Below are 21607 nucleotides of genomic sequence, written 5' to 3' on the forward strand. Positions count from 1 at the left end.
CCCCCCACCTCACTTGGCAGCAAGAACTGCTGATGTAGCCCCACCCCTGTATCAGCTGGGGGCAGAACTGGTGCCTGACCAGCATTTTTAACCCTAAGGCTGCCCCTGCTCAGCTCCAACCCCCACCTCACATCATCCCTCCAGCACTGAGGGCCTGGCTGGGCCTGGCCAGAACAGCCCTGCCCCAGAATAGCATGGTGCAAGGGGGGGGAGGGGTAGGCCTCCCCCAAGGCGAGCCCAGGCTCTGGCCCTGCTGGCTTGAGTCCATGACCAGGGCAAACTGTCACCATGTCCCTGCCCAGCAGTGGGGGGGGAGGAGGGGGCACTTCCTAGAGCTGTTCCCAATCCCCTCCCTGAGCAATGAGAGCCCAGCTGGGGTTAGAAAAAGAAACCTTTATAGTAAGACACCCGGCATCAGACACAGCAGCCCCCCTGGGGGGGGAGGGGTCACTCCCTCTCTCCTTGCACAAGAGCCAGGGGGTGGCTGCCCATGCCCCAGTGGGGGAAGAGCACCAAGCACAGGGTTTACCCCACTCACTAGCTGGTGGAGACCAGCTGGAGGGGGCAGATTAGCCCCAGCTACTCCAGCAGGGCCCAGCCCCAGGAGCTCTGCCTGCTCCCTCCCCCCTTAACAAGCCTGGCTCCCAAAGTGCTTCATGGGGCAGGGGTGGGCAGGCTGGCTCCACACCCTCCTGCCAATGGCTCTGAGCAGGGTCCTCCCCTCCCTGCACAGCAGAGGGGCGGGGCAGCCCTGCCCTGCCCCACCCGCTCCCTGCTAGGAGCCAGGGAGCCCAGAACTCAGGCAGGAGAACTAGGGCAGCAGTGTGCCCCGGGGTGGGGGACAGACACTCAGCCCATGCTCTGGGGGAGCAGCTCCAGGCCAGCACAGGCCCAGGAATCTCCAAGTCCAGACCCCTCTGCCCGCACTCCAGGAGGGAAGCAGGATCCATGGTGCCCACTGGCTGCCCCCAGTTCCAGTTCAGTCGGTCTTCAGCCCCCCAAACACAGCCGAGGGGACGCTCTGCTGCTCCAGCTGCACCTCTGCAGGGAGAAGGGGAGGGTGGGTCAGTGGTGAGCCAGCACCCAGGGGCACCCACCTACGGCCAGGAGCCAGACCCTGCCCATCTCCCATCCTCAGCCTGAGGGGCAGGACGTATCCAGCTACACTAGGCCCCTCCCCCAGCCAGCCCCCCAGCCACAGCTGTGCACCCCCCTTACCATCAGGCTCATTCTCCTCGCTCTCACCACCCTCCTCCTCCTCATCAATGTCGATCTCGTCAGGGTTCGCCTGCCTGGAGAGTGCAGCCAGCTCACTGCGTGACGCATCGCTCCTGCCAACATACCGGGGAGGGGGAGTAAGCAAGGGGCTGGGCACCAGGGAGTCCTCCCTACGCCAGCTGCTCCAGAAACAGTCTTAGGCCCCGACTGTCCCCACCCCCAACCATCCACAGCTCCCCACATGACTTTAGGCCTAGGAGAGGCTCCCCCGCAGTGTGCGGGGGGCTATGGCTGGCTTTGCTGTGGGTGCCAGCCCCAGCCAGCGGGGAAGGGATGAGGGCAGTGCCAAGCAGCAAGGGGGTTGGGGGTTACGGGCTCAGTGATGAGAAGCCAGCCTGGCTCTCAGCCCAGGGCTGCACCGGCACACTGGGCCCTGGGCAAGGGGCACATCAGAGCCATTGCTGGCTATAAGGCGGGGGAGCCAAGCCGAGCCCCAGCATGCAGCAGGGCTGGCTGCCCAGATGCATGATGGCCTGTGTAGTCACCACAAGCTGCCCTATGCACACAGACCTGACAAAGAGGATCTTCTCCTTGGCCCGGGGTTTGTCCCGCTCTGCCTCAGCCGCCAGCTGCTCTGCCCGCTGCTCTAGCAGCTTCATGTCGTCCATGCCACTCTGCCCCGGAGCCAGGTCTGACACTGGAACCAGACAGCAGGGTGAATGCCAGGGACCCCTCGGGGGGGATACAGGTGCCCCCAAGGCTCCCACCATATGCAGGGGTTGCTTACCGGTGCCCGTGGCATTGCTGGAGACTTTGAGCATCTGCGAGGCCATGAAGTTGACCTGGGTGTTGTAGGTGGCCTGGACACTGCGTTTGATGCGCAGCATCTCCCGGATCGTGTCTTCGTTCCCGTGCCGGATCTCAAAGTCCTTCCACGTCTGCCAGAAGGAGCCTGTGGTCTGGGGGGGTGGGGTGGACAACGAGAGTGAGCCTTGCTGTGCCCACCCCCAAGGCCTACCCTCTCCTCTCCGCTCCATCCCCATGGCCTGGCTGACCCATCCCCTCACCCCAGGATCTGCTACCAGACCACTCCCACCCGGCTCAGAGACCATCTCCCCCCAGGGCTCCGGCTGTTACTGGAGATGGGGGCAGGATGCTGGGCTACCCCTGGGGCACTAAACCACCTAAACACCACCCCTCTGGCTCCATGGTCTGCAAGACTCTCCCCCAGTGTGGGTGGGGCCCCAGGGAGCCCCACCCCTAAAGAGCCAGACTTAGCCCAGGGATGTCCTGGGGATGTGGCAGTAATGCCCAGAAAAGGGCAAAGGGGGAGTCCTGCACCCGTTTACAGGGGCCCTATCACAGTCAAGCCCCTCCCCACTCACCCCAGGGCTACAGGTTCCAGCAGTCACAGTGAGACACCCTCACCCACTCGGGTTCTGGGCTGGTGGGAGGCCCATGTCCAGCACCCCTGCATCCCCACCATAGCCTGGGGGAGGGGGCGCAGGGTGGGCACCCTGGGTCACTGTAGTGCCAATGGGGGGGGTGTTAAGGGTCGAGTCCTCCACTGCCTGCTGGCTCCAGGAGTGAGGGTGGCCCTGGTCCATCTCCCAGCCTCCTCCTGGGCAACTGACCCCTTTAGCAGGGCCCGAAGCCCACCTGGCTGGGCAGAGCAGCAGGGAAAACAAGCCTGGGGACGGTAGTGTCAGGGACCAGACTGTAGGGCACAATCCCACCCCCAGGGCCTGGCTTGCTCTGCCAGCCCACGTTTGCCTGGGGCCCTTACCCGGGGGTCACAGATCTGCGAGCAGTAGGAGTAGATGGCCCGGGCCCGGTCGATCTCGCCCAGCTTGCATTCCATGTCGGCAAAGCGCTGGCACATCTCGCGGGCGTGCTCGTCTGACAGCACCTGGGAGAGAGAGCCCTGAATCCCACCAGCCCCACCTCCACCGCACGCATGCGCCCTTGAATGCCCTGCCCCCCTGGGTGGGGGGAGTCAGGATGCCATGCAGTGTGCTCCCTGCAGCCTGGGGCTCAGGATCCCCCCCAAGATCCCGGGTTTGGGGATTCACAGCCTTGGGCTGCAGAGTGCCAGGGGTGTTTGGGGCTCAGCCCAGTGCTGTCTGTGCCCATCTCTGCCGCCCGAGTGCCCCTGCTACAAGAAGGCAGTGCTGCCCTCCAGCACTGGACCTCAGCCAGCCCATGCCTCTCACTGCCTGCTGGATGGGTCTAGGGCTCCTCAGCACTGGCCCATGGGACGTGGGTGCAGGAGGCTGGGAGGGGTTTCTGCTACTGAATGGCAGGAAGGGGCCTAGGACAGCCCGATGCACTGGCACGCAGGGGTGGGGGCACTGCTCTAGGCCCATGTGTGAGGGGGGAGAGGGAAAGCTCCCCCAGCCCTGCCCCCCCCCACCTCACCTCACCTCAATGGCCTTCTCATAGATGCTGCGGGTGTGGGTGACCCCGTAGATCTCCGCCGCCCGCTTGATGTAGATGTTGTACATCTCGTACTGCTCTGAGGGCTGCACAGCCCGCGTGGCCCGCTCATACACCGCCATGGCATGCCGCGCCAGCCCGAACTCCTCCTCCAGCTTGGCATACAACAGGTAGATGGCTGCGGGGACAGGGTGAGTCAGGGGCCGGCTGGCACAGGGATACCAGGCCACAGGGTGACTCGGAATCAAATCAGAAACCCACAGCACCACTGGGGCAAAGGCAAAGCCGGCTGGCAGGGGGGGCAGAGGCAAAGCCGGCTGGCGGGGGGGCTGCATACGGGGGCACTGGCCCTGCCACTGCCCAGGGGTCTCAGGCCCTCTTTGCCACACAGCAGTCTGTGCCTGAGTCCACATGGAGCCACAGGGCCCAGAGGGGCTGGGCTCCCCGCTTCAGTATCCCATCCGCTAGGGCTCCCCTTGGCTTGGAGACAGGACTGGGCACCAGTGCGGGTGGAATCCTGGCCAGACAGCGCCACCTGGCAGCTGATGCCAGGATGCCCTCATATCGGGGAGCCAGGAAACACCCCCTCCTCCCCCACACATACTCTTGGCATATTTCTGGGGGCAGCCGTCCAGCGCCTGCTCGAAGAGGTCGCGGGCGCGCTCCAGCTTCTTGCCGCCATAGCGGTCGATGAACTTGGTCAGGTAGGTGTTCCAAATGTCGTACACGTTGGGCCAGCGGAACAGGGAAATGCCCCTCTCGTAGGCCTGCCGAGGGAGGAGTGTGAGCATGGCTGCCCGGGTCCCCCCTGGAGCCCTCACGCCTGGCAGCAGCTGGGGGCACTTCCATGATGCCCCTGGGAGCAATCGCACCCCCCCACCCAGATCTGCACATTAACCCTTTAATTCCCACGGCACCACCTCAGAGCCCTTCTGACCCAGCCAGATCTGCAGCCCCTCCCTCACTGGGCAAACACCTGCCAATCAGGGGCTCTCTGCTGGCCCTGCCCACCAGTACCTCCCCCCCACCCCAACTCTGCTTCTCGGAGCCCAGCTAAGTCCCACCCTCCCTCGCCCTTAACAACGGAGCTCCCCTGCACCTTGAAGCTCTCCTCGAAGTAGGTGTGCTCCTCCAGGAAGAGGGCGTAGTTGATGATGATCTGGGGCGTGGCGATGCGCAGGTCCAGGATGCGGTCGTACACCGCCTTGGTGGACTAGGAGAGAAGACCAGGCGGGCAGCAGTATTAGGTGGATTATGGGAGGGGCTGGCATGCTGCAGGGATCCAGGTGGCCCAGCAGGATGGGCAGGGGCGGGTGCAGGCTGAGCCTGGCGCCATCCTCAGTGGAGTCCACCCCCTCGAACCCCCAGTCCCTCTGCCGGAGAGCAGTTAGGGCCTGACTCCGTGACCCCCGTCCCGGGACCTGGCCCCTGAGAAAGGGTGGGTATCCTCACCTTGAAGGTGCCCAGGCTCTCTTCCAGGTCAGCCAGCATGGACCAGACCTTGAGGGACTTGTACACACGGTTCTGGACGGGCTCCGAGGCATCGAAGTACTCGGCTTTCTTGGCTGGGATGGCTGTGGCTTTCTGTGGGGCGAGAGAGGGGGGTGCTCAGTGGGGCAGCGAACCCTGTGCCCAGGATTTCACTGCCAGCAGCACAGGGTGGGCAGGGCGATTCAGGGACCCATGACATCCCCTGGCAGGTGCCACGGAGGCAGCTTCTCGCCATCACTCACTGTGTCCTCACTAGACTGCCTGCCCCTTCCACAGCTGGAAGTGGAACCCAGGAGTCCTGGTTCTTGCTCCCCTCCCCCCCCCCCCATTCTAACCATTAGACCCCCACACCCCTCCCAAAGCTGGGAGCAGAGCCCAGGAGTCCTGGTTCCTGCCCCTCCCCGAGCTGGGAGTAGAACCGTGGAGTCTGGGCCTTAACCTCAAGATGTTCCTCGCTCCTCTACCCACCCAGGACTCTCCAGCAGCCAGAGGGATGGTTACCTGGTTCTTGCCCTCGTATCCCACATTGCCGCTCCCATCACCCCCCCATGCCCAGCAGGGCTGGGCTCACCCGGAGGATGCGCAGGGCCTGGTCATAGTTCTCATGGCGCAGCTCCATCTCCCCGTACTCGCACCACACGCAGGCCAGGTCGTCCACCTGCTTGAAGTTCACCTTGGTGGCTTTCTCAAAGATGGTCCTGGCCTGGGGAAGGGGAGGGAGGCAGAATCAGAGGGAGAACAAGCTGCCCCACCCGAGCCCCAGGCCAGCCCGCCCCCCTGAGCTATGGCAGGAGCTCGGCCCACTCCCTCCCCCAGGCTCCGGCAGGGGCCCAGACAGTGCACCCAGCCAGGCAGAATCCCTCCCTCACAGACCCCTCTGTCCTGGCCCCCCAGGGTTGGCATTAATGGGGGCTCTGCGCAGACTCTCTCTCCAGGTGCTTGGGCGATGCTCCTGCCCAGTTTAACCCTCACTAGCAGCCACTGCTGGGAACATGAGCCCTGCTTGGGCGACGCCCCAGGATGAGGGTCCCCCCACCCCGATGAGTCCCCTAGACCAGGGCATGGAGAGGGGGCAGCTTCTCTTGGCCGTTCTCACTCCGTGCCCCCAGCAACACTCACATCCTCGATCTGCCCATTGTCCTCGTAGAACTTGGCGAAGGAGACCCAGAGTGTGTGTGTCTTGCCGGTGGCCTTGAAGGGGTCCACGGTCTGCACGGCCTCTGTGTAGGTGTTGATGATCTGTGGGGGCAGGTGGGCGCCAGTGTTAGACCCAGTGGGAGAAGGGAACGCTCTGCTGACGGCCTTTGCCAACAGAGCTGCTACAGCAGGGCCCACGCAGCCCTTCCCCCACCCCAGAGGGGCACTCTCTAGGGGTGAGGGCGGAGTTCGGTTTCCCTTGACTCCTCACTGGGGCAAGTGAGTCTCCCTGGTGATCTCACTGAACCCAGTGATGAGGAAATGGACTGAAATCCGCCCGCACTGCACAGTCATGCAATGGGAGCAGCTTTCAGTCATTCCCAGCCTGGACTGGAACCCGGGCCCTATGCCCTGGGCTTGAGCCTGGATCAGAACCAGCGACACGGCCCCTCACCCTCATCCCCTGCCCCTGTAGCCATTCCCTATGCCCCAGCCGTGCTAATGCTCTGGACACATCCCCAAAGACAAGTCCTTGCTGCCCCACTCCTTGCGCAGCCACTTACACCCACTGCCAGATGGGATGAAGTGGGAATAATTTGTGAGTCCTACTCCTGCCTCAGTTTCCCAGCAAGCGGAAAGAGCCTGGTTGCTCTCAGGGCAGGCTAGGAGACGGATGGAGGTGCTGCCTAGCTGCCGGGGCCTTATTCCCCATGGCAGTGGAGCATCTGAGAAGTCAATGGGAACTCCAAATTCCAGGCCATTGACACCTAGCACCCAAGGACCCAGAGAGAGACTTCCCCACCTCTCCTTCAGGAAGCTGAACAGCAGCCCCTCAGCTGGAGATCAAAGGGCTGCCAAGGTCTGAGGTGGGGGACCAGGGCTGGCTGCTGGAAGGAGACGGGGGCTCTCGCTTGGGGTTGACCAAGGAGGCCTGATGGCGGGTCAGACAGAGCCTGAACAAAGGGGCTCACTCCAGCTTGGCTGGGCTCTGGGCTGAGCAGGAGGGTCTGTGCTTTAACCTCAGGGCTGACTACGGACAAGGGTTACTGATAACCCGACTGTTCTGACAATGCTGCGTGAGCATCGCAGCCAATGCTGGGTGAGGTCATGAATCCCCCATGGGGTCTGTCCCCGTGGGACTCACTGAACGGAGCTCGCGGGGTGATGCCAGGGAGCGGAAGACCCAAAGACCCAGGCTCCGGAGGTGGTGAAGCCATGGGGCTCACCCTGGAGGAAGCATGACAGCCTGAGGGGGTCTGGCCCACGGGAAGGCTCCTCCGAGGGACTGTTCCAAAGCTGGGGCTGTAGCACTGATCCCGTGACTCCACTGGGCTCAGGTTGGGGAGAACAGGCGCAGTGAGGGAGACGTGCACAGACCCCGCTTGGGGCAGGAAGGCCCAGGGCAGTGCCAGCCACACAGCCTACCTCTGTAGCACACCAGCCCTGCACCCCCCACTACAGCGTCCTCTAGGGCAGCCCAGCACACTGCACAGCCAGCAACTCTCACCCCCGTAGCTTCCCAAGGACGCAGCGACCACCCCCGTCAGAGACGGGGAAACCAGGGTACAGAACCACGGTGCCACTTGCCAGAGAGAACAGTGAGTGTGTGGCAGTACAGGGAATTCGGGTGTCCTGCCTCATCCAAACCACCTACCAGCCTCTGCCTGGGGCTATTTCCCAAGCCAATCCCACCAGAGGGCTCAGCCATGCCAGGCTGGGCTTTTCAGAGCTCAGCAGATCACACACCTGGTGTCTCAGCAGCTCCCTGAGCCATGAACTCATACCAAGCCATGCTGCACAATCCTGCACACCAAGCCCATCACACTGCAGCGTGCATCAGCCTCGTGCAGCACTGATTAGCAGGGGAGATCCGTCCCAGCCCAGAGGCAGCTGCATCTCAGCACCAGATGAGGGGTCCCTGTATAAACACCCCCACATCCCAGAGGCAGCTGCACCTCTGCCCATATCCCAACTCCCCCAGGATGCCGGGGGGGGGGGGGGGGAGGGGTCACCAGGATGACAAGGCAGAGCCCCAGGGTGAGTGTGTGGCCCCTGCATGCTCCCCCGGGGGATGAGCTGACCCTACCTCTCGGGGTTTGCCCTCGTAGAGCTTCACGCGCTTGTGCCACTCGTGGACGTTGTGGGGGTTCTGGCGCAGCAGCACGCTGTTGAGCAGCAGGGGGCGCCGTGTGATCAGCTGCTCAAAGCGAGCCAGGCGCAGCTCCAGGTCCACGTCATCTGTAGTAGGGAGAGGCACAGGCAGATTAGCCACTGCCCCAGTGTCCCCTCCGGGCCCGCAGCAGGGGGGCGACAAGCCAATACACCACCAGATGCTACACACTGCAGCTCTCCCCCTCACCAAGAACCCCCGGCCTCCTAGGACAACTCAGCAGGGTCCTCCCAGTCCACTGTGGGCTACAAACCAACCACCCAGCACCCTGCCCTGCCTGTGACCTGCCTCAGACCCAGCATGCCATGGGCCACCAGCACCGGATCGGATCCGGAGTGCAGGGGCCCTGCAACCCTCCAAGCCGGGGGTGGGGGAGCAGGCGGCGGAAGGGAGGGGAAGGTGTTTAATAGCTCCCGTTTCTACCCCCTCGCTCGGGCAGGAAGCAAGGCGCATGCGCCTCCAGCCTCAGACCCCAGAAAACGCCAAGGGGAAGGACTAGTTATCTCTGTCTTACACAGGGGAACAGAAGCACAGAGATGTGACCCCAGGAGTCCTGAGTCCCAGCACTCCCCCTCCCCACTCCCCTCGCAGAGCTGAGACTCAAACCCAGGAGTCCTGACTCCCAGCTCTACCCACTGGGCCTAGCAGGGTCTTACCCTTCTGAGAGGTCCTCCAACCCTTCTGAGAGGTCATTTGTGCTTCCCATAAAGAGCAATCAGCTGCCAGAGTCTGGAGGCCATAAGTGGTGTAACTGCAGAAGTCAGCATTACCCCCTTACCCTCCAGGGCCACACTTGGGGTTCTGCCTCCCTGGGCTGGCCAATCCCTGCTGGGGAGTGCTGCATGTTACCCGCAGGCAGGGCCCAGCCCCTCACTCACCCTCCTCCTCCTGCCCCAGCTCAGAGGTGGTCTCCATCTTGGCTGCAATCATGCTCTCCTCGAACTGGGCATAGCTGTCAAACACCTGGGTGAAATCCCGCACCGTCATCACCGTCTGGATGGCCTCCTCGTACACGTCCCGGGCCTGAGACACATGGCACCGTGAGCAGGGCCACAGGCTCCCTGCCCCACAGAGGGGCCCCCAAGCCAGCTCCCAGGAGAGAAATGGGAGCTATGGCCCCTCCACCCTGATAAGCCTCCAAAGGCCCCTTGCCCGCCTGCATCTCAGCGCTATCTATGGGGTGGAGTATGGGGAGCCGTTTATACAGGGATTCCCCCGCCTGGGGGTGAGGTGTGGGGGCTGTTTGGTCCCTTGCCTGGTACTGCGATGTGGCTGCTCCTAGGGTGGGGTGAAGAAACCGTTTGTAGCAGAGAAAGAGCCTGGAGCACTGGGCCTGGTGCAAAATAAGGCCTGAACCAGAGGCTGCGAACCAAAGTCAGGCCACGTATTAAAGTAAATGCTCACAAGGTGACTGTTCAGTATAGGAAGTTGGCAAAGCCATTGCTAGCGGGGGCCCCAGATATTGACATGAAATATATTTTAGAAGGCCAGTGCAAATACACAAAAATGTAGCACACAAATCAGATGGTTTGACAAATCAATCAACAAGAACGTTTTGTCCAAAATACCAGGAACAACCGGCGGTAACAAACAGACGTCATAAAACGTGTTAGGTGCTGTGAAAGTTGTTTATCCCAGTTGTTTGTCTATAAATGTCAGGGGACCTCGCCGTAACCCTTGGTGCGGCCAATGGGACAGCTGAAATTCCCGCTGCTGACTGACACTGACCCCGGGCACTCACGGGTTAGTGTACCTGTAGCTCCTATGGGACGCTAGGGCTGTGCCTTAAGGGCAATAAACCTGGGCAAGTGCCTTTGAATCAGCAGGCTGCACTGCCTGCTAGTGCTGGTAACACTGGAGCTCCAAGAACAAAAGCATCGAGCAACAGTAACAGCTTAGCAGCAACATTCCCCTCTTCTACGCTGTTTAATAGTCCCATGGCAACACCACACAAAGGGAGATGATTCAACGCTATGGCGCTAGGAGCCTTAGAAATCCTGCCTGGTTAGAGGAGACACTAACTAACTCTGGGGGAATGCAGAGAGTCAGCTGGAGCATGCTGGATTGGGCCTGGACACGGGGGTTAATATCCTCACTGCTGAGAAACACATCATGGGCTCATCAGTGACCACGTAGTGTTCTGTGCACTGTTTAGCCCTGTCATATCCCACCCCAGAGGCAGGCACACTCCAGTACCAGGGCAGTGATCCCTCCAAAGATGAGACTGGCTAGACAAACAGGAGCTACCCCAATGCCTGAGTGAGCAGGGAAGCCCAGCTGCTTTTCACACTGGGGCGGTGAACTCAAGACACCCTGCATCCCTGCTGGGCTGGACAATTCCCCACCATCCCTCTGCAGCCAGGGAAGCTCCCTGGGGGGCGGGGGAGAGGGGCTGTGAGGAGTTCCCCCAACCTGCTTCTCTTTCCCTCCTCCCCCCTCAGACTGCTCTGGTCTTTGCAGTACTCTCCCAGCCTTCCCCCAGCACCTCCTTCCCAGTTCCCCATGCCCCATCCCCCCATTTCAGGATCCAGTTCAAACGTCACCCACCTTGCTTCAAAACCCCTCTTAGATTCAGCTCAACCATCCCTGGCTCCCGTAACCTCTCCTACAGAATCATCCAGCACCAGCTGCTGTGTGGCCCTTATGGCTGCTGCTGGAGAGAGAGCCTTCTCCCATGCAGCTCCTGGAGTCAAGCCTCAGGTGGAGACTTCCTCCTTCTCTCTCCCACTCCACCACACCTGGTTTCTCTGTCCCCTCTGCACCCTGCCATGCAACCTCCCCGGGACCTCTAACCCCTGCGCCCACCAGATTAAACACCAGCTGCCCCTCACAATGGGAAAGCCTTTGTCAGCAGCCAGTGCCACTCACAGAGCAGTCTGCATGGAACAGAGCCCGTCCCTACAAGCCCCCAGTGCTGGCCTCGCCCACCCTCCAAGGTACCTTCTCAAAGTGCCCGCTGCGGATGTAGTAGTCGGCCAGGGAGCACCAGAGCTTGCCCAGCTGGTCAGTGAAGCGGGTCAGGCCTCCACGAATGATGGCCCCAACATTGAGGGACTTCACCTTGTCAGGGTTCTGGGAGATGAGGTCACATAGCTCGTGCCACAGCTGGAGGGGAGACAAGACATCAGGCAGCAGGGCAAGGCTACACAGGCCACTCCACACCCACCAGGTGCTCCCAGACTCTGGGGCCCATCTAGCCCATCCCCTAGGACTGCTGTATCCATGTGGGGGGCACACACCACGATGGCTACTCCAGTTCCTGCCATGGGCTTGGTTTGCACAAATTAGCCCATCCCCTCCACTTCCTAACACCCTGGGCCCAGGCTCCAGGCTGAGGTCTGACGCCCAGCCCCTATTCACTCCTGCTGCCCCACCTGGCACATTCCAGGATGTGAGAGACCCTGCTCTGGTGGACTAGCAAAGAGGCTGGGGCATAAGCCATCCTTAAAGGGAGGGGGTAAGAGGAGCTCTGAGCAATGCGGTGGGTGACTGGCACAGCTGCCCCCTCAGGAAGGAAGCCTCGTCCTGGCAGCATGGGCACCTCACCTGGTAGTTGGATTTCCCCTCCTTTGAGACGAACCTCTCGTCATTGACCACAGTGGCAAGGCGGAGGGCAGCCTCATCCAGCCGGTCAATGGAGCGCAGGTATTCAATGTACTCCTCGGCGTTCTCGGGGCTCAGCTGCAGCACACACCATGGGGATGAGCACAGAATATCAGGGTTGGAAGGGACCTCAAGAGGTATCTAGTCCAACCCCCTGACCAATCCCCAACTAAATCATCCCAGCCAGGGAACTGGGTTCCCAAAAAGTTCATGGAGGACAGGTTCATTGGTGGCTATTAGCCAAGATGATCCGGGACACAACCCCACGCTCGTGGTGACCCTAAACCATGGGCTGCCGGGAATGGTAGACCACGGTAGATCACTCCATGATTGCCCTGTTCTGTACACTCCCCGAGAGCACTAGCTCAGGCCACTGTTGGAGATGGGATACTAGGTTAGTTGTAGCTAGGCCTGGCCACTCTGGCAGCCTTATGACTAAAGGTAACCCAGCATCCCCTGCCCCTCACAAGGTCCTAGCCCTAGAGCAGGGAGAGCTGGCACAGACACCAATGTCACCATTACACAGATATAAGTACGGCATTTCCAGTGATGTCCACGTGGCAGCTAAACGGGTAACCCTCCCCCCCATGCTTTTGCAGGTTAACACTGCCCCCCTCTGCACCCCCCCCCATCTCCAAGCACTTTAGTGCACTAGCCCCCCTCTGTGAAGGGAAACTGAGGCACAGAGAGGTGAAGTAATTTGCCTGAGGTCCCAGGTGGGGCAGGGACAAGTGGAAGGGACAGTGCAGAAGTTTGGGTGCTAATCTGGGATCAGGAGACAGGTTCAATTCCCTGCTCTGGCTCAGCCTCCCTTCATAACCCTAGGCAGGTCACTCAGCCATCCCCTCCAATCCGTTTGCCTCCACTGCAATGCACCCTGCAGCTGTGGGCAGGGTTAGGGCTGGATTTTGACCCTATGAGGAGCAGAAGCTCCAAGCCTTTGTTCCAATGTTGCGGATCCACTGTGCAGAGACAGGCAAACCCAGAGGAGACTGTTCAAAGGGGAGCAGCTCAGCAAAGATCAGGGAGGCTGGTGCCCTTACCTTCAGGTATCTGCGGTAGACTCGCACAGCCGTCTCGGGCAGGGGGTACAAGCGCACAAACTTCAGGTAGAGGGGCCAGATGCGATGGTGCTGTGTGATGGGCAGCGCCCGGAGTGCCCGGTCAAAGGTCCTGCGTGTGCGGGTGATCCGGCACTGGTCCATGAGGAACTGGCAGTAATCTAGCCAGATCCGAGGCATCTGCCAGTTCAAGAAGTAGGATTGCTTACTAGAGCAGGACCACGGGGAGGGCCCGACTCCTCCCATCAGGGTTATACTGCCATGCTATGGCACAGCTGTCCCTAAAGACAAAACCCCTTCTCCCTAAGGAGAGAAGCCAGGTCCCCGATACATAGGTACCTCACCTGGTATTTGGATTTCCCCTCCTGTTTGTTTCATTCTAGCCAGAGCAATGAGCAGACAAGGCCCTGGGGGTGAATCATCAAGAGAACCCTACAGAACCTTGTGCCTTGAAATTGCTGGTTCCAACCCAGCCCGAGGCCAGAAGTGATTGACAGCCACCAGTGGGGTTACATAAAATAAACTTGCTGGGTCCAAGGCAGCTTCCTGCTGGCCCCCAGCCCCCAGCTCATTAGCAAGCTGAGCACAATGAGACCTGGTCAGTGCCGACGCACGCTGGCTAGTGATGGCATGGGGGAGCTGGCCCTGCAGCTGCCCAGGCTATGCCCATTCTGGAGACACATGGGACTCAGAGCAGGCAGGCAGGCAGGGGTTTAAGGTGTGGGAGGAGTTCATGGTTGGTGATGAGGTCCAGGACACAAGGGGTCCATGGTTGGTGATCTACAAGGGCAGCCAGAGCCTGGGGCAGGGGCTGTCCATGATTGGAGACAGGGCCATGCAGAAAGCATCCAACAACCCTGCCCTCACCAGGAAGCCTTCATCTACCATCATCAAGCCCAATGGCTTTGCCACTCATCCGTCCCGGGCCTCCCCATACCTTGTGCATGAAGACGAGGGCACGTTCATGGCAGTTGTTCACCTCCTCATAGCCGGAGTCAGTCACACACCTGTTCTTCACCTGCTTCCGGCGCTGCTTAAGGTAGTTGTACCACAGCTTGTAACTGCAAACACCATGGAGTTGTCACTACCAGAGATTTCTGTAGCCTGTGCTCCTGTCCTGGCCCTCACATAGCCTCCTGCTGGGAGAGGCTAGGCATGTGGTAGCCGGGAGCTGCCCATATCCAATGCACCTGCACTTCTCTGCAGTGCTTCCCACATGAGATCACAGCAGTTGTGAGCTCCTAAAGGGTATGTCTACAACTGTGATCAGAGGCGTGGCTGCAGAATGCGTCAACAGAGAAGCTACCTTCGATCTAGTGAGCTTGAATAACAGCAGTACAGACACAGCAGCACGGGCTGTACAGGTGAGCCCACAAGCGTGGGTACGTACTTGAGTGACTAGCTTCATTACCATTGTTATTGAGCTCGCTAGCTTGGGCGTGTCAACACATGCTGCTGTCACACCTCTTACTGCAACATAGACATTCCCAAAGAGTTCTCCATGTCTTCACTCCCAGCCACATACCTGCCTGGCAGCTCCTTGAGGGCTCTCTCGTAGATCAGGTTCAGCACATGCCGGGGGGCGTTCTGCTTGAACTCAATGTAGCGGATCCAGCACTTGACAGAAAAGGGGTTGCGCAGGATTTCTTCCTCGTACTGCAGATCCTCCTCCTCCTGCATGGGGTGGGGGGGGAAAAGAGGGGTTAGAGGCAGAGCCCAGGCCTCTCCTTTATGGCCAGGAACCTCCAGGCACTAGCAGCACCACTTCCGAAACTCAGAGTCCATTTAGTAGGGAAACCACCAAGGGAATCCAAACTTTTAAAACTCATTTTCCTCTGTTTATTACAACCTGTTTTCTTATTCAGTGTTTGCTTCCTCCATGCTGGTAGCCTGTTTTGTTAACATGGGGCTGGGGATGTCAACATACCGGTTTATTACTGTAGGGTTGCCTAGAAGGGCCAGGGCTTTGCAAATGTTGTTTTGTCACTACAGGGTTGCTCAGGAAAGCTAGGGCTGTACCTGTACACTGGCTGTTATTGCAGAGTTGCTCAGAACTGCACACACACTAGCTTGGTATTGGAGGGTACAATTCAAACCAGACAGAGAGCTGAGCTGTCGAAGGCCGACCCTTGCACCACAGCTCCAGGGCTGAGACCTGGGCGAGGAATCATGGCACAAGAGTTGCTCCAGCACCTGGCAATGACAGGCACGTACACCTGAGGGTCCCTTAGTTTTCTAAGGTCCAACTTTGCAAACCCAGAGCTCTGCCTGGATGTGACCGATCGAACCCACCCTCGCACAGTGGGAGGCGGACAAGGGGCCCCAGGCTGGTAGGGGGCAGGTCTGAGTCTATGGGAGGCAGCACGGGGGGGGGGGCGCTCTGGGTCCGTGGGGAGGAAGGGGGCGGGGCGGGGCTCCCTGGCCACAGGCGCCTGGGGGCAGCGAGGGGTTGAGTCAGAGGGAACCCAAGGGCGGGGCGAGCAAGCTACGGTGGCCTGAGAGGACACGGCCGGGCACTCACGAAGAACAGGTCCGGCTTCCCCTCGCCGGCCGCCACCGGCGTCTCCTCCAGCTCCGGCATCGCGGCTACGCCAGACCCCGCGCCCCGCACACACAGACACCGACAGGCCGCGGCGCGCGGCGATGACGCAAACGGCGCGTTCTCACTGTGTCGGGGTGGGGAGGGGGCCATCTCGCGGGGAAACCGCTTATTGGCTAAGAGGGCCGCACTTCCGGTGAAGCTCCACCTTCAGGGGCCAGTTCCGCTCAGACGCCATCTTTACGTCTTTACGAGTGGGTCCCTCCTCACCGAGTTCTTCACCAATGACCGAAGCTGATGCTGCTCCTTGACCAATAAGCATCGCGTTTGTTGCGCTGTGGGAGCGTGGAAGCTCGCGGCCGCCGAGGCCCTGAGAGAGGGAGGGCGGAAGAGTAGCTGGGGCAGAGCAGACAGGATGGGGGTGAAGCTGGAGGTGTTTCGGGTCAGTGGCAGAAACGGAACCTGGGAGGCGTGGAGAGGCTGGGGGAGGGGGGCTGCTACAGTCGTAGTAGGGATAGAGAAGCCCTGTAGGGAACATGATGGGGCTGAGGCAAGTGGGGGATGGGTCTAGCGTTGGGGGCGGGGCTCATCGGTGCTTGGCTGGGGTGTCCTGGTACCAGGGTGATGGGTGTCATGGAAAGACCTGACTAGCTGGAGCCAAGGGGCCAGCGCTGAGAGCCTCTGGAGGGAAGGCGAGCCTAGGGCTGGCTGCTTGCCCCTGTTGCTGGGGCAGGGGATGGAGGAGGTTAAAAAATTAAAATGGAAAATCCTCACTAGAGGGCATCCCAGAGAAGCAGCAGACAGGCCTGCTGGTCAGAGCAAATACCCCAGGCTGCCAGCCTCAATCTCTGGCAGCTCAGTGGCAGCCTTGAAGATGGGGCAGCCCATTAGTAGAGTGGCAGGATCCAGCATGGCCTGAGACACTGGGCAGCTCAACAAGATGGTGGAGGAATTCTTCCCCACCCCACCCCTTTTCCCTAGGGGTGGTGTGCCTTTGTGGTAGGAGAGGAATAGGACTCCACCATCATGGCCCCGAGGATTGGGTGGCATTGCAGTGGGTTAGCTTGGTGGCAGCAGGTTTATGGGGACTCCCCCATGATCTCTGAGTTTGCTACATTTTCAGCTCATGAAATTTTAAGGCACTGTTCATCAAGTGTATAAAATGTCTCCATAAAAAAAACATACAGCCAGGTCCTTCCTCCTAAGGGGAAAATGCTTTGGCAATAGCCTTGCAAAATGCTGTTGGTCCAGACATGTGTCAGGATTGTCTAAGCTATCATTAGTTATTGCTTGGACCCAGAGGAAAGGAAGAGACTTTAAAAGAAAAGACCCATGCACACAAAGTTCCTGGACCAATACATTTTAATGTGGCTTGATCAAAGCTAAGGTCCCGCCTGCACTTACAACTTACACTAGCATAGCTATGTCAGTCAGGGATGTGAAAAAAACCCATAGCCCCTAGTGACAGAGCTATGCTGACAAAACCCCCAATGTAGAGGCTGCTTTGTTGATGGAAGAGCGCCTCTGTCAGCAGAGCTAATGTTGTCTGGGGAGCTGGTGTTCCACTAGCAGAAAAAGGCCTGTCGCTGTATGTTCCATCTATGCTTGGAGCTATGCTGGCCTAGAGTCTGTAGTGTGGACATAGCTGAAGCAAAGCTGCACTGAGTTCATCACTGCCATGTGCTTTGCAGGAGCTTTGCTTAATTGGGCTGTGTAGTACCTGGGATTTCACGCAAGGCCTTTCTTGTTTAAGCTCAATTCAGTGATCCCCTTAATTTGGGCCACATGTTCCCCCTTTCCTCTCTTCCTCTGCAGATGGTTCTGTATTTGTCCTTCCCTGTTGCCATGTTCTGGATCTCCAACCAAGCAGAGTACTTTGAAGAATATGTCATCAAAAGGAAGGTGAGCATGGTGTTCTGCTCTGGGAGGGGAGTGCAAGCTAGTGATTCATGCAGGTACTGTGTGGGGAGGACTTGCGGGTTGTTTCCAGCTCTAGGAAGGTAGTTTGGGCTAGTGGTTAAAACAACAGGGGAGTACAGTCAGAGCTCATGGGGAGGAGTTGGAGGTGATGTCTATAGAGGGCATTTCCTAGAGCTGACCAAACAGCTGCACTGGCTTCATTTGCCATGCCCTGCTCCTTCCCCTCTGATAGGCGAGAGACCTGCCTAGGAGCTGTTGCTAAGGGGGGGTGGAGATGACAGACATCCCAGCAGGGTCTGTTGGATCCATTTCTCCTTGTCATCTGTGCCAGTAATGGCACTAGCTCCCCTGTTGGGTAAGACTGGCCCTGGCACCCCCCCGCCCAAGCTGGTAATCCTCACAGGTGCCTGCATTTCTGTTTCCACAGAGGGAGATCTACCCACCCGATGACGACCGCCAGGTGAGTGTACTGCCCCCCCATGAACCTTGCTGAGGACATATCCCAGCTGTGGAGGCCTCTGCTGAGCCCCTCCCCCGCATGACATCAGCTATCCTGCTCGCTGCAGGTCATAGGGGTTAACAGCCATTGGGGGGTTGGATCTACACCCCTAGGTGACGTGCAGCCATGTGCCATCACCTGCAAGGCCTTGCTGGGATAGATTGTCTCTGGCAGAGCAGAAGGATAGAGCTCTCCTTCCCATTGCCTTCAGAGCATCGTCTGGCAAAGCCCCAGCTGCTTCGACCCTTCCCCAGCTGTGGTGTGCAACCAGGGAGTTATCTGGTGTCTCCAGGTGCTCTGTAGCTGTCCCAGTCTGAGCCCATCCCAGGACTCAGCTGGGGTTTGAAGAAGCAGCTTGTCCAGCCCCTGGAGGTTTGGGATGAACATGAGGGGCTCTGTGTGCAGGGGCGGCTCTAGGGATTTTGCTGCCCCAAGCACGGCAGGCAGGCTGCCTCCGGTGGTTTGCCTGCGGGACCAGCGGACTCTCCGCAGGCAAGCCGCCAGAGGCAGCCTGCCTGCCGCCCTCGCGGTGCCGGCAGAGCGCCCCCCGCGGCTTACCGCCCCAAGCACGCGCTTGGCGTGCTGTGGTCTGGAGCCACCCCTGTCTGGGTGTCCTTCCTTCCCCACCAGTAAGAGAGAAACGCTAACCTGGTGACTTACAGGCTCCATTAGCTGCAGCAGCATCAGGGCTGATTTCTTGAGTCACCCTCTAACCACTAGAGGGTAGCAGGATCTCTCACGCCTCCACCAGCTGTGCCTCTGGCTCTGAGGAGACCCGGGAGGGAGATGGTACCCATGGGGCTGTGGTATGGGGGCATGAAGCAGGTGAACTGTAATGCTTACTGACCCTGACCCTTCCCCTCTGTCTGTGCCTCAGAGGAAGGAGCTGGAAGATTTCAAGGAAAGGATGCGGAAGAAGCATGAAGAGCGGCTCCTGCGTGCGGCTCAGCAGTGACAGCACTTCATGCCCCCCGAGCTTGATTGAGGGAGAGGGGAGCATGGCCTGGGGTGGGGGAAGGACACTCTCCCCCCCCCCAAACACCTTTACACACCTCCAGGGGAGGGAGGATGCAAGTGACCTGCAAGTCACCACCAAGGGGCTGTCAAGGATGCACTGGCACGGCTGCACTCAAATGCCCTCCTTGGAGAACTCCAGGCATGTGGGGCAAAGGGAGCTGCAGATATGATGCAGGGGGGTTAACAGCAAATAGAGTAACCCGCTGTTTGCTCTCTCAGGGTGGTGGTGGCTTTGCACTGCTCGTTAATTAATCCTCAGCCTTTCTGGGCGAGAGGGAAGAGGCTCAAAGGGAAACTAACTTGAGCAAGTCCCTTCCCTTTGCTGTGCCTGAGTTTCCCCACCTGTAAGAGAGGCGGTGAGGCTGAGTTAAGAGTAAAGTGCTTTGAGCTGCTTGGCTAGGAGATGCCAGGGAAAGGTGCAGTGTTGCGTGAGCAGTGCAGGGGTTTGGGGCCAGTGTCAGGCACACAAGCTTGGTACTGAGAAGATGAGTTTCACCTTGTGGTGTTTTGAATTGGTAGCGAGGGAGGCAGGAAGATGGAGCCCTTGCACTGCCTGGCAGCACTCCAGGAGAGGATGGTAGGGGCCTGGGCCTGCAGGATTATGGAGCCTCTGGATAGAGGGATGGGCCGACCCTCTGGAGAGCACAGTGCATTCCCGCTCCAGGAATGAGCTCCTGGGATTGCCCCGGCGCTGTCTGACTCCACGGTCCCCTTCCACTAGGACCGGGCTGGGCTATGTGGCTTTTCCGGTCTCTGCTGTGTGTTGTCACACATCCTGCTCAGAGGCAGCATTCGTGAGGAGGTGAAACCATGCTCCACTGAGACTCTGCTAAGTCTGACCGGCTCCCTTGACTTTGTCTGGTTGGGGCAGAGTGTGTGGAAAAATCTTGCAGTAACTGTAGCCCCCCCTCCCCTGGAGGCACGTCCTCTGCATGTCTGTGTCCTGGCCTAGCCAAGCTCTTGCTTGAACTGACTAATAAAATCCTCTACCATGAGGTCATGTGCTGACCCCCTTTGCCTCTGGGCTGTTCTCTTTTGGCCTGATCTCTGGGTCGGAGGCAAGTCCCCTGGTGCAGCATCTTCCCCCTCACCTCCCTCTCTTCTAGGGGCTGAAGCCTCTCACTCTTGCAGAATGTCTCCAGTATTAGATGCCCAAAGGTCCCATTGGGCTGGGTTATCTCCGATGTGATGCGGTCCATGGCTTTGGCCTGACTGGCTGTACGTGTGCTGAATGGTGGGGCTTGCAGGAGCCTTCCTGTGTGTGTGCTCTCGCCCTCTGCACTGCAATTAGCGACTGACCAGCTGTTTGGATGTGGACAAGTCACTTGACTTTGGGCTCCAGGAACAGCAGCTGCTGTCCCCATGAGAACAGAGCAGATCCAAGGCAGGGCAATCTGCCTGAGCCTGCACGCAGCACTGCATAGTTCCATTGTTTGTGACAGACCTTTGACACATGGGTGGGAGAAGGTCCCCAGGTTAGGGAACTGTCTGCTTTGTCCAAGGAAACCCCATTCTGGTCTGGCCACGCTATAAATGTCACTTCCCTTTTCTCGCTCACGTTCCCTAGCAGCCTGCCAAATTAGTCACTGAATGTGAATGTTCCAAAGAGCCAGGGTCATGCTGCACTGCCCTGGGACCACCTTTGCACAGCTGTAGCAGTGTGCAGGGAGGGCAGTGGCCGATTAACTAATTTGGCGCCCCTAGGCCCTCAAAAAAATGCCCCCCCAGCTCACCTCTGCTCCCCCGTGGTAAGCCTGGGAGGGAGCGGGGAGAAGGGGAGTTGTGGTGTGCTCGGGGGATGGCAGCAGTGGAGTGGAGGTGAGCTGGGGCAGGGAGCGGTTCCCTGCCCCTCCCCCCCCCCGAGTCACTCCCCGCGCCCGCTGGCCCCAGCTCACCTTTGCCCCACCTCCTCCGATCGCGCCACTACTCACTTCTCCCCCCCCCACCCCCCAGCTCACCTCTGCTCCCCCGTGGTAAGCCTGGGAGGAAGCGGGGAGAAGGGGAGTTGCGGTGCACTCGGGGAATGGCAGCGGTGGAGTGAAGGTGAGCTGGGGCGGGGAGCGATTCCCGGTCCCTCTGGGTTAATCCCTGCACCGTGGCCCCCAGCTCACCTCTGCTCTGCCTCCTCCAAGCGTGCCGCTACTCGCTTCTCCCTCCCTCCCAGCTGTCTTCGCAAGGCCGGGGGCGGGGGGGGCGGGGAAGAAGAGGGTAGCATTTTCTCCACCAAGTGCCATAGTTAGGGGGAGATGAGCAGCTGGTGCCACATGCTGGGTCATGGCTTTCCTAGCAGAATCCCTACCTCTTTCTGCCCCTACCCAAGAGTTGGGAGAGCTCCTGCTCTCTGTGGTGCCCGAGATGGGATACTAGGGCCATGTGCCAAGTTTGGCAGGTGGTTGCCCAGCCCCATTGTCCCCCTCACCCAGTGGCGTATTATCGCCTAGGCCAACAAGGTCTAGGCCTAGGGTGGCAAATTTGCTCACGCCTGCTCCCCAACTCCACCCCTTCCCCAAATCCCC

General features: G+C 59.6%; 2 protein-coding genes across 2 annotated transcripts; one reads left to right on the forward strand and one right to left on the reverse strand.

The window, feature by feature from the left end:
* Window positions 1-113: 113 nt before the first annotated feature.
* XAB2 (XPA binding protein 2) lies at window positions 114-15804 on the reverse strand. The gene is made up of 19 exons (XM_039514028.1): window positions 15638-15804; window positions 14642-14790; window positions 14054-14177; window positions 13099-13296; window positions 11999-12133; window positions 11393-11557; window positions 9331-9475; window positions 8369-8520; window positions 6265-6384; window positions 5717-5848; window positions 5107-5238; window positions 4754-4867; window positions 4259-4421; window positions 3642-3832; window positions 3005-3127; window positions 2006-2177; window positions 1789-1915; window positions 1219-1331; window positions 114-1041 (listed from the first exon to the last, which is right to left on the reverse strand). The coding sequence occupies exons 1-19, from the start codon at window positions 15695-15697 to the stop codon at window positions 980-982; spliced, it is 2577 nt and encodes an 858-aa protein (XP_039369962.1). The 5' UTR covers window positions 15698-15804; the 3' UTR covers window positions 114-979.
* Window positions 15805-15929: 125 nt separating this feature from the next.
* On the forward strand, window positions 15930-20100 carry LOC120390938 (protein PET100 homolog, mitochondrial). Its single transcript, XM_039514029.1, has 4 exons — window positions 15930-16097; window positions 17471-17557; window positions 18003-18035; window positions 18952-20100. Exons 1-4 carry the CDS (start codon window positions 16071-16073, stop codon window positions 19027-19029), a joined length of 225 nt encoding a protein of 74 aa, XP_039369963.1. The 5' UTR covers window positions 15930-16070; the 3' UTR covers window positions 19030-20100.
* The last annotated feature ends 1507 nt before the right edge of the window (window positions 20101-21607 follow it).

This window comes from Mauremys reevesii, linkage group 25 (genome assembly GCF_016161935.1).
Source record: "Mauremys reevesii isolate NIE-2019 linkage group 25, ASM1616193v1, whole genome shotgun sequence".
Classification (NCBI taxonomy): Eukaryota; Metazoa; Chordata; order Testudines; family Geoemydidae; genus Mauremys; species Mauremys reevesii.